This window comes from Ictidomys tridecemlineatus, chromosome 8 (genome assembly GCF_052094955.1).
Source record: "Ictidomys tridecemlineatus isolate mIctTri1 chromosome 8, mIctTri1.hap1, whole genome shotgun sequence".
Taxonomy (NCBI): Eukaryota; Metazoa; Chordata; class Mammalia; order Rodentia; family Sciuridae; genus Ictidomys; species Ictidomys tridecemlineatus.
The window spans coordinates 67,942,697-67,955,392 of record NC_135484.1 but is presented as its reverse complement, the minus strand read 5'-3'; the positions used below and the strand labels follow the sequence as shown (position 1 = coordinate 67,955,392).

The 12,696-nt window shown below is 29.6% G+C and overlaps 1 protein-coding gene across 8 annotated transcripts in view; it reads right to left on the bottom strand.

The window, feature by feature from the left end:
• Epha7 (EPH receptor A7) overlaps window positions 1-12,696 on the bottom strand; it is a 166,860-nt gene that overhangs the window by 148,202 nt on the left and 5,962 nt on the right. For all 8 annotated transcript variants that reach the window (XR_013425000.1, XM_040283110.2, XM_005340674.5 and 5 more), the window contains exon 3: window positions 9,599-10,268. Coding sequence is in view for 7 of the 8 variants with exons in the window: in XM_040283110.2 (XP_040139044.1) it covers window positions 9,599-10,268 (670 nt within the window). In the remaining variant the exon portion in view is untranslated. The remainder of the gene's footprint in view (window positions 1-9,598; window positions 10,269-12,696) is intronic.

The following is a 12,696-nucleotide window of genomic DNA, read 5'->3' as shown; positions in this document are numbered from 1 at the left end:
ATGTCCATAAAGCATCTTTGTTATAAAGAATGTGTGATATTTCAGTGGGTAAGTAGCGTATCTTACCTCCTACATCTTTTGAAGGATAAAACTAAGTTATATGAAAATATCAACTTAATTAGGAACACTATGCCACATAATTTATTTCACTTTGTTAAAATTGGATATAAAAAAAGATTTCTAAAAATCCACTAGGTTTATTAGTTTAACCTATTATTTTAAATTAATGTAATTAATGTCATTAAGTATAATTACCTACATAGGAAGTAGTTTGGACAATAGTAGTAAACTACTATTAAAATAGACATGGTAGATATAAATCACTGGTAAACATAAAGTCATATAGTGAGCTTACTAATCTTTCACTTATTTTCTCAAAATAAACTTTTATTACATCTATTAACTGCTAATTTAAGTAGATTCTTTAGATACACTCTACTCTATCCACTTCTATTCTAATTCTCATGCCCTGTCTTTTTTGTAAATGTTCTTAAGAAGTAAAGGAGCTTATACCAATATAAAAGATCATTGATCATTCAACTTTAATAATAATAAATGCAAGATATGCAGGTAAAATTATATGTGATCAACCTTATACTTTACTGAAAAGCACCATGGTACTTCCTTCCACAGATTTGGGTTTTCTACAAAAAGTTATAATTCAGTGGTAATGACTTTATTGCAGGTCAAAGGCTAACATGACCAGAGGTGAGGGGCTTGACTAGGTGACATAATGTTGCAAGATATACAGCAAGCATAGTATATGACCTTTCAAAGCTACATGATTTGCTAATACATTCGAGACAAGAAATAACATTCTTGGCCAAAAGTAAGTAATTTAAGTGAATGAACCAAAGTTTGGTTCCTAGGAAAGGCTGTCATTTGGGACTACTATTGCATTGTGACATGCAGATTCAATAACTTTTAACAAACTTTATACCATTGGTACAAAAGGAAAATAAAAATGTCTATAAATCATTAATTTTACCTAAACTCCAAGTTGAAATGTTTAAAATAAAACCTTAAATTATATGTGTATATGACATTTTACTTTTTACATGTTGTCTTTACATCAACAACTAATGAGGATATGAATCCAGTTCATAAAATTAAATGTGTGAGTTATTTTGCAGGTGATGTATTAATTTAAAATAGTTTATGTGAGAGAAACTGAAATAAAATGATTTTCTGAAATCTTCTTCTATGATTCATACATCATATTTCATACACATAGAGAAAAATATCACAGATAGAGCCAAATTACATTTCTTCATAAAAATATTATTTTCACACAATATAACTATATTTTATAGCTCTATATAGACAAAATCATTGTGAATAAAATGTTTTATAGATTAGCAATAATTGTCTTAGAGGAAATTTCTGTAAATTATATATAAAAATAAAATTAAATCCAAAATATCTGCTTTATACTATGATACCACCTGGCAGGAATTAAAGATAATTTAAATTTCCACTAGAAATATAAAACATGACCATATACTTGCTAATATTATCTTAATTAGAAATGCTCAAACCCATATAATAATCGTAAATTAAAGAAAACTAAATCAGACACACAATTTCACATTTCCTTCCTTATTTTCTCCTGCCTTTTATTGGTTCATGCTTCTTTCTGTTCTTTATTTACTGATTAATTACCATACTCAACGTATTGTGGGTACATAAAAAAATAACTGAAGATAAGTAAAAAAAAAATTAGGATAATGTTAAAACTCATAATGTTCAAAAGAAAACTGTGAAATGATTCTACTTGTAAATATCACAATTATATTTCCCTACATTTATAAAAATATATGAGCAGCTATCTCTGGACAGTACAAAAGAAACTGATAAGAGCAGTTGCTTTTGGAATAGATATCTGTGGGCATGGACCATGGAGGTAACATTCCTGAAGATCCATTACAGATTCAAAAATGCCTTAAGACAACTAGGAGCTTCTGAATGTGAATAATTTAAAGAAGAGTGGGGGAAATTATAAAGGTAACAGAGGTATAATTCAAACTAGAGATGCATTTTGACATATAATGAAACATACATGCTTTTCAATTTACAGAAAAGAATATCATTTTAGTTTAAGGAATGATTTCTAAATTTTGTTTCTATTTTTGTTTGTTCTTCAATTCAAATATTTGTGATACACAATGCAGAACCAAAAAAATATAATTTTAGATAAAAAATTATTTTTACAGGTAAGAAAGATAGACAGCTCTCCAGACTTCTTTGATTTAGAAAATGTTCTCAAACTCTTGGTTTTTTGTTTCTCAAGACATACAAAGTGGGTGAAATACTTCTCATTTCATTCCAGAAGGGAGGTGGAGAAATTGAAAAGAAAGACAAAAAGGCAGAGACGGGAAATGGTACAAAACAATGAAGAAAAACAGTTATTTTCATAGAAATAAGTTTCTCAAATCTGGATCAGTGTGCTGTCCACATTTGTAACTCTGAGCACATCATCCTGCTTTATGTGACAATGAAAATGAAACACAATGGAGAGTTCTTGTGCTCCCAAAGTTTAAGGCAACTCCTAGAGAACAGCCATGTACAGAAGTAAATTAATGACAGGTACCGGGAGTCAGAAAATATTCGCCTTTTCAGTGAGTAGTATATGACTAAACATTAAGAAATTTGATGAACACTTATTAGAAGATTAAGGTCATTCAAGGAACTGCACTACTGTGTTGTGTCGGTAGAACACTTAAGTTTGGAGTGTTACAAAGCTTATACAGTGTAACAGGGAAGTATGTATGAATAAAATGTAATACCATGTCATTATTGCCATGGGCAGAGGGTGGAGAATAACTATTCAAAAGGAAATATTATCAAACCGGGTATAAATAGCATTTAATTTGAAAGGTCTAAATTTTTAACCTAAGCTACCCTGGTGGGTTTTGTCCGGAAACCACAACATAAGGTATGGGTGTAGAAAATAATAAATGCACGGTAAGACCCAGAAGATCAGTACTAACCATAACCACCAAAATACAGACAAGAAGTAACTACAGAAGGCAGGAAAGCTTCTTCCAGGAAGCAGGATTTCAGTACAGTAAGTGATCATAAGAAGCATGGGAGTTAATCTGTTTTCCTGATTTTTAGAGGCCAAATATTCTTTAATGTGGCATCCAAGAAATATCTACAAGGTAGAACAAGGCCATTGACAGGTAGATGAGTAAGGACCTGAAGGAAAATATGCAACTGGGGTCAAGATGAAAGGATCTGAAAGCCAACATAAAAAATAGTGAATTCAGTGGGCAATTAAGTGGCTGGCATTTTCTCAATAATAAAAGGACCTCATTTATATTGTGATTTACAAAGTATATTTTGACTGCCACTTAAAGAACTGGAATAGGAAAGCAAATGACAAAGCAGATAAAATAGTTATAATATTAGTTAAGACAGAGACAAAAATGTTGAAATAATAATGAAAGAAAATGTTCAGGTTAGTATCACTTATTTTCTAGATATTCTGAAATTATATTTTTATAAGCATCTGCAATAGATAAAACACTCCTCTACAAAAAAAAACAGGGTACAGGTTAAGGATTATGAAGCCAGAGCACCTTGATTTAATAGCAGGCTGCCACTCTGTAAGAATGAGTACTTAACCCATCTTCAATATGCTTTGGTTTCTTTACATTAAAAAAAAAAAAATAGCCGGATGTGATGATGCACACCTGTAATCAGAGTGGCTTGGGAGCCCAAGTCAGGAGGATCTCGAATTCAAAGCCAATCTTAGCAAAAGCAAAGTGCTAAGCAAATCAGTTAGAACTTGTTTCTAAATAAAATACATAGTAGGTCTGGGGATTGGCTCAGTGGCCCAGTGCCCCTGAATTTCATCCCCAGTACCAAAAAATAAAAAAGTTTACATACATCATACAGATGATGTATGTAACCTATTATATACTATTGAGGTATTTTATTAATACTTCAATTAAAGTATCGCTTTATTCTTGGATAATGATAATGCCTACAAAATGACTTAGTGACACCTGCCTCCAAGATTAAATTTATTAATACACGTGGAGGAGTTCAAATAGGACTTGCTATCTATTAATAACTAATGATCAAATGAATAAAATCTACCAAATGAATAAAATCCTATCAAATGCTTTGAAATGCTAGCCTTTTATATTGTTTAAATTATGCTTGACATTTACTATGCTCCATTATCTGTTTTATACAGAAGCTAATATAATTTTGAAAACCCATACTTTGAAGGTATAATTCATCTTGTATTTGTATGAACTATCAGGTTATTTATAACTAAAAATTAAATTGTAAAAGATAAGAATTAATTTTCTCCATATTTTAAAATCTTTGAAAGAACAAAAGATCACTCATAATCCCACCGTCTCTAACATATTTATTGTTATATTTATGACCCATTTTTTTCCTCTGGGTATATTGTGCATGACTCTAAATATCAAAAAATGCAGAAGTTTATTTTCTTTTTTGTTGATATTATTAAATAAGACAATTCAAAATTCCTATCATTGATAGGCAGTATTGATATTTTAAGAACTAAACTAAATTAATATGATATACCTTAATTTCTAATATTTCAATTGTTTCCAATACTTGAAGTTATGCACATTGCTGGAGAGAAAAAAAGCCTAGGTCAAAAGTTCTTTTATTTAAATGTCCTCCTAAGAAAAATAACTGAGCCAGATTATTGGTTTAAAGGATATTTAACTATTTCTGCTCTATAAGATACATACTCATTCACTCATTACTATGAGATTTCTTTACTTAGCAAACTCCTTGTTGCATTATTAATAATAAGATAACAGCAAGTATTCATTGATTATTTGCTATGTCCCAGATACTATTCTTAGAGTTTTAACATGTATTATTTCATTAAGGTCTGACATGAATGCTGTGAGGGAGGTACTATTTTTATTAGCCCCATTTTATACTTAAAGAAATTAAAGTTTATAGAATTTGTCCTACTTTATGTACCTGGTAAGTTGTGGAGACCGAATTTTAAAACTCTATTTAAAAAACTCACATTTACCTTGTGGTTATCTTCCATTTCAGTATATGTTATTTAATTAAAGACTTGTTTGTTATCATAAAAACTGGTGTTATAATTTACATGTTGCTTGTCTATAAAAAATAAGAATGATTTTCCAAATATCTAATCAAGAAACAGATTTTAAATATTGTTACGACTATTAGGTTGAATGCAGGTTTTAATTTATAGAATTATAAATGCAATGTGTGCATAATTATACATTAAAATATTTGTAGAACTGCTAACTTATTAATGGAAAATAATTAGTGACTATCAAGTAAAATCATTAAACTGAAAATTATTCATCTAAATACATAAAATCACTAAAAAGGAAATTTCTGTACTTTACTTTTCAGAAAATTTAAAATTGAGCAATAAATACGGTAAGTGAATCACATTTCTATGTTCTGGAATATGTGCATGAAACTACATTACATCCTTAATTTTTTATAGTTAAATGATATATTTTATCATTTCATCAGAAAAAGCACATTTAAAATTGAAAAAAAAAGCAATTATAAAAAGTAAAATAATTATTCTAGGCAAACTGGGCATTAAGTTACCTACTTAAAATAATGTTTCATCAGTTGTTCAGTAACTAAGATATACCTAGAAAACTCCAGAGAAAATTTTAGGGTAGCAGTATAGTACAGTGGGGAAAAAAGACAAATTGACAATCAGGATTCTGAATTCTCATCTAATTATATTACTTATTAATGTCTCTGGGCTTTGATTTCTTCATATATTGAAAGAAAGAGAAAAACATAAAACTTTCCATCTCTTAATGATGTGATAAGGATTAAATGAGAAAATGAACATGTTTGTTCAGCATACACTGTATTTCTTACCCAAATCCAAGTCATAATCCTGAGCTCCACACACCTCAAAACACCTTTCTAATTTTTAAGTTGAATAAAGTGATACAGAAATTATAAAATTTTAAAATATATTTCATTATACAATTTTATTAGTATTCTCAAAACTTTTTTGTATATGTAAAACATAATAATGTGCTCTATATTTTTAAAGAATCACATTTTTAATCTAGGAAAATATATTGGCTAGTTTAAATAGACATTGCAACTTAAAAATAAATTTTTCAAAATAAATTGTGACAAGAAAAGCCTACTAACTGGAATTATATATTTTAAAAATTATTGTGAATATGTATTCTCATGAAAGCATTATTTTAAGAATTACAAGACCTGAGAAATAATTTGCTTTTAAAACTGAGTTCTTTTTTCAAGCTCATGAAACAAAAATCATATCAACCAATCAAAATTGTTGTCAGTTTTCATCATTACTCATATTTCATATTATCCTCTTATCAAATATACAATGGGCTACCACATCAGGAAGTGCCCAGATAAACTTGCCTTTAAGTGACTAACCACCCTTGTTTGGCTAGGGACTCACCAGCATCCTCTCTCAAAACATTAGTTTTCCTCAATATGGTACTGGATTTGTTTTCAAACTCTTAACAGAATCATTGAAATTAAACAGGAGGAATATTATAAAGGCAGGCCTGGATTGAATCCAGAGACAAGCACTCTTACAGCAATGCACTGGAATTATGCCAGGGAGAGAAGTGCTTTTGCAAATGAACATGGTTCCATAGTTAAGTTTAAGGTATTTAATTCCTTTGTCAACATCACCACGTCTAAAAAATTAAGAAAGTTATGTCATAAACAATTTACCTGACTTACAGCCATGTACATATAAGAGACCGTAAGGAGGCATCTTGCCTTCTTTAATCATTTTTTTTAAATAGACACTTAGTATTAATACCTAATTCCATCTATCCCAAGGCAGGGTTCATGGAGATGGCAGTGGAATAATTTTAGTTTATTTGTTTAGGTACATCATATAACTTGCAATAATCTTGGTATTCAAATGTGTTTTCAATTCTTAAAACTAAAACAATTAATTTTAATACTACTACTTTTAAAGAAATGGTTCTGCTCATTTGGAAGAAATTGGGAACTTTTGTTTTAATAATAAATACATCTGTTTATTGTGGTTAAAGTCTTTTTCTTATTAAATTTTCTACTTAAATGTATAGAACTCACACACTTCCTGATTGCTTTCTCTTGGAAAATAAATGTAGAACTCATTGGAATTAAATTGCACAAAATGAAACAAAAAAATTACTATAATTTTCATTATAACATTTAAATTTTAAACCAGCAAGACCTTTGATGTTATTTCCTATTCTGTTCTTAAGCAAATTTAATTTTGTACTTCTATATGTATATCTGTTCTTTTCTTATTTTCCATTTTTTAAATGTGCAAAACTTTTAAATTCTATCTCCACATCAAGTAAGACCTGCAAAATATTAAAACTGGCTGCTTTTACAACAAAAGTGTAGCAGTGTTCTTAAAATTTTGAAATAATTATATCGTTGAAACCACCTTCACTTTCAAGTAACTTCGAATGGATCAATAAACCTTTTTCACTGAATGATTAGTACACTAGCAAGAATTTTTTTCAGTGGAAATACTTTTATCCATACCCTGTGCAATAGCATTCTACCTCCTAGTACTGATTTCTACATATGCTATAGGACCTGAAGGATTTTTCTACTAGATTAAAAATATTATCAGTGAGAGGCCAAGAAATAAGACAGTGAGAGTTGGATTTGACTCCCTCAAGGCGAATGAAAAGATTCTGCTAAGCTGTTCTATGAGACCTGAACCTACAGCATCTCTATTTGCTTTGCTTAGAGTTCACTTTACATTGTCACATAAAGTACAAAAAATAACTGAGTTCTGAGCCACGGTACTTTGTATGTTTAGCAACCATCCTAATAAAGGATTTAACTCTTCAAACAGTATTGAAAATATATTTGCAGTTACTCTATCTAAAAATGTTTTATATTTCCTAGAGAAATATAATGTGAGCAATGTGTGTCCTTTCTGGATTTCAGGTAGCTAAAATAAGAAAAGAATAAAAAGAAACAGTTGAAATTAATTTTGATATTATGTTAAATTTAACTCAATGTATCTAAAATATGACTTAAGCTTGCAGTAAACATTTTTTAAAAATTACTTATGACATATCTTATATTTCTGTTTTGTAGTATGCCTTTGAAATCCAGTTTGTAAATCTTATTTACAACACATCAGAATTCAGAGGAGCTACTTTCCAAAGTGCCAAGAACTATATGTGACTGTTTGGGATATCACAGATTTAAATACATTTTAAAATTGTTATTTCTTCAGTTATTTCAGTAAAATAAAAAATTTATAGGGAAACAACATGATTTTTATATGATATATGGGGCACAACATTGCTACATGTGAGACATTTAACTTCAGCAATGAAAAAGAATATTTACTAGGAATCTTCTTAGAAACAATAGTGATTTTGCTGCTAAAAGCCCAGGCCCTAGAGTCAGAATGCCTTAACTATGAATGTAAGGAAAGGCAAATATTACTAATATAATGCCAAGCAAGCTAGTTAACCCTTCTTAGAGTCAACTTTCTACATTCTACAACAGACATGATAATCATACCTACCTCATTAAGTAAGCTAATATGCACAGAATACACTGTCTGAAAATAATGTTATCAAGCAAATTCAGTTATAATAGGTATGATTAGCTCTAGTCCCCTCTAACCTACCTCATAGGCTGCTGTTATAGGATTATAAAGAATATACAAAAGTTATTTTGGTGATATATATTATAAGTCATATGTGATATAAGTAATATAATTTTATAATAAGATTTTTTTAGGACCTACATGTAGAATAATATCAATATGGAAGGTTTATGTGGCATTGCTTTAAAATGAAAAATAATGACCCGTTGACCACATAATTCTATATAAGAGAAAAGCCTGTTTTACAAAGGAAAGAAAAAGATTTAGTAATTTATATGCTAGTATTGTCTGAAAATAAATAAAGAACATTCAACTGATAAACATAGATAACTAAACTTCACTTTGGTCCACTTTCACAAAAATGTGGCCCATTATAACATGACTTTCAGAAGAGCACTCATTTTAACTTCTAGTCCAGTAAAGAAATACATCTTTGATAGAAGTAAATGCAGACTTATAAAGTGAAATATAATGAGTTTTTATCAAAGTTATATTATTTGTAATAAACATTTCTAAAGTTTGAAAAGATATTATTTTATTCCATGCCTATTTGTGGAACTCTTGTTAGCAGTCCAGTTGAACTTCTATTTTTCACTCCTTAAAAACAGGAGAAATCACATTTCATTAAATCCTGATTAATGTCACATTAATCCTCCTAATTCTAGTCCACCTATCTGGTCTCCTATCTTAAGCCCCATAGCCCAAAGTGAAACTGTTGAGTTTCATATCAGGACAAATTAAATTTTTAACAAATATCATGGTCACCAATATTTACAACACATCATTAGTGTAGATACCACACCAGGCATTTGCTAAGTCCAACTTTGTGTCAGATCTACTGAATTCAACAGATTATATAGAGCATATTTTTTATTTGAATCATTATTATTATTACTTAAAATGTCTGACATCTGAAGTAGTAAAAATATTCAAAGAATCATAAGAGCACATATTACTTACGTTCACACATGTCCCCTTTTTGCTGGTAGCCCGCTTTGCAGATACATTTTCCAATGGGCACTAACCATTCTCCTTCTGCACTGCAGTGCATCCTGGGGGAGTTTTCCGCCTCTTCCTCTGCACTGCTGACACATGTCCCTCGAACCTCAACTAAAGAGGAAAATTCTGAACCAGTCACTGTATCTGGAAAGATAGCTAAGTTCTCAATAATGGACCAGCACTTCTTGTAGTATACTTTGACCGAAACCAAAGCTATGCAAGCACCTACATCCTGAAAGGCAAGATAGAATCCCTTTTTGGACAAAGGTCCAATCTCTCTCACCTCAGTGTTAAGCTTCATCTTTCTTTCACCAAGGTCACCTTGGGTAAAACTTTCATCTGCAGCAATGGTGTCTATTTTTACATAGAGGTTTTCTCTTATAATCCTGCCAGTATCGTAGTCTGTTTCATAATAGTACAAATTAAAGGTTTCCTTGCAAGTTCCCAGTACTCCAGGAAGACTGTTACAATCCCTCAGAGTGAATTTCAATTCTACAAAAATCCTTTGTGCATTGCCTTTCGAAATCCAGTTAGTCCGCAGCCAGTTGTTTTGGTTGGGCTCCATGACCTGGCACACCTGGTATGTTCTTATTGGAGTATAATTCTCATCCAAACCACTAATTTCTTCCCACTGTGAAAATTAAAAAAAAAAAAAAGGTCATCAGTTATTCAGAACAACAACAAAAAAAAGATAACATGCTGCTTTTCAAAATGCATAGAAGAACTATATCCCAAATGTGGATCATTGAAAGTGTTATGTTGATTCCTATCTCAACAAACACTGCAAACCAGAGAAAAGAAGGATTTCCACTTCAGCTTGGAACATCACTTATGTTGCTTGCTTTGTTTCAACATACAATAAATATTTCATTTTGTTTAATATCTGTTTGCTAGTATATTAGCATTTCTTTTTGCATGTTTGCTTATGTCTGTATTCTCCACTGAGATTACAATTTTTATAGACTAAGATTCACAATTATTTAAATTACCATTTAAAGTATATACACTTGGATGCATGGCAGAATTTCTGAAAACTCAGTTGACATTTTAAGTGGCCATATTATACTACAACTTACAGATTACCTAAAAACATGGGGGAGAAAAATGCTAAGAGAAGTGAAATATAAACGTATTTGATGACATGTTATTTACAAGGTGAGATATATTACAATTTTTTCAAAATGAGCTATAAGGGAGTAGCATTTTACAGAGTTGTTTATATATTGAAGTACTGTTTTAATATTGTACATAAAGTCACATAACCATAAATAAATAGTTCCAAAAATGATTCGTCTTTATATAAAAATTGTTTTCAATAGACAATCAATAGACATGACAAATCAGCAAGTTGTACCTCATTTTGTAATATGCTTTCTGTCAGGAAACATCAGAAGTTTAAAAATGTCTATTCATATTCTGATACAATATATACTACAAACCAACCAAAATTATGTTTTCACCAAAAAACAAAAAGAACAGGCAGTTTAGTAACAATTTCAAAGATTGTTGAACCATATATAGTATTACCTAGTGCTCAACAGTAAAGAATTCATTTTATCTAATAGTCTTAAAAGCCTAGAATAAGAATAGTTTCTGTTATTTATTACTCTTATTGGGAAATTTTCTATTTTACATTTATGATACCTTAATACTTAAATGCATCTACTTGTATTAATTTCTGCAATCACACATGTCAAGTATAAAATTATAATAGTACACAAGTCCAAAATCACTTAGGATGTAATATTTAAACTATTGTTTCAAGAAAAGATGGGAAAATAATATTACAAGTATTTGATAATGAGTTTTATTTGTTAAACATGATTAGTGTATCAATTGAATTGCTCTATGTAATATTGTTATCTACTTTTAAAACTGTTCTTAGGAAATTAACAGAACTGACAAAATAGCAATACATTACAATTTATAAATTTCTTGTAATAGTTCTATAATATTAGCTACAATTTTATTGTAACAGGCTAGTATCGAAAAAGGTCTTCATATATAGTAAAGAACCAATTTTCATACTGCACCTTCTTTAGCACAAATTTTGTTTGAGTAGTTAACAGTACTCACATTTTTTTCTTTGTTTCAGTTAGTTGCCTATACTTTGTTCGGCACTCAGCCAAATATACAAAATTTATAGATTTGGATGAGTAGAGTTTGGTCTCTTGATTAGATTAAATTTATCAAATGAAGTAAGATTAGTAATGTTAATCTACCAAAAAAAAGAAAAATCCTCAAAGATAAATTTACTCTTTTTGACAATTCCACAGTTTGCAGAAACTAAGGCTAACTTAAAAAGCAATATATTTCAAAACTTCCTATATCTACCTCAAGAATATTTTTAATCTATGCATGAAAAATTGATTTTATTTCATATGAGGCTCAATTAATTAAAATTTGTATTTAAATTGCTTTATTTCTGAGGAGAAATTTTTAAGAAAACTGTGATATAAGTAACAAATAGAAAGACTACATAAATACATTTAAAGCAACTCTTGCTTTATAATCTAAAACTACAGTCATTTCAAAAATGACACTATTGGGAAAGGTGTCTTACTTTAGGCACTGCATTTTTATAGCATACTTGCAAAATATTTTTTCAAAACTTATGTGTTAATAACAATATTTTTCCATTTTTCTATTTAATCATTTGAATCAATCTGTATCATACATGGAAAATATTGTCAATCTCATGTTCTAATAATATTTGTTGATTCCTACTGCCATATATGTTTAACTATTAGCCCAAGATTCTCTGGACTGATAAAAATGCCCATTTGAGCCCAAGATAACATTGAAAGTCATATTATAATTTTGTGCATTACATGAGTGAAATGCTACAATCATATAACAGTTTACTTCTCCTCAGGGAGAAAACTATGTTCTATCTTTATTTGTTTTAACTGATGAATGGTAGAAAATATACTAAATCTGTTACTGGCAAGAAATGTGTTTCATTTTTAATCATTAATATCTTTCTTTTTTATTATGAATATTATTTTACTCATGGAAACCACTTCACTTTCAGGAAAGTATTACATTCATACCTCAAA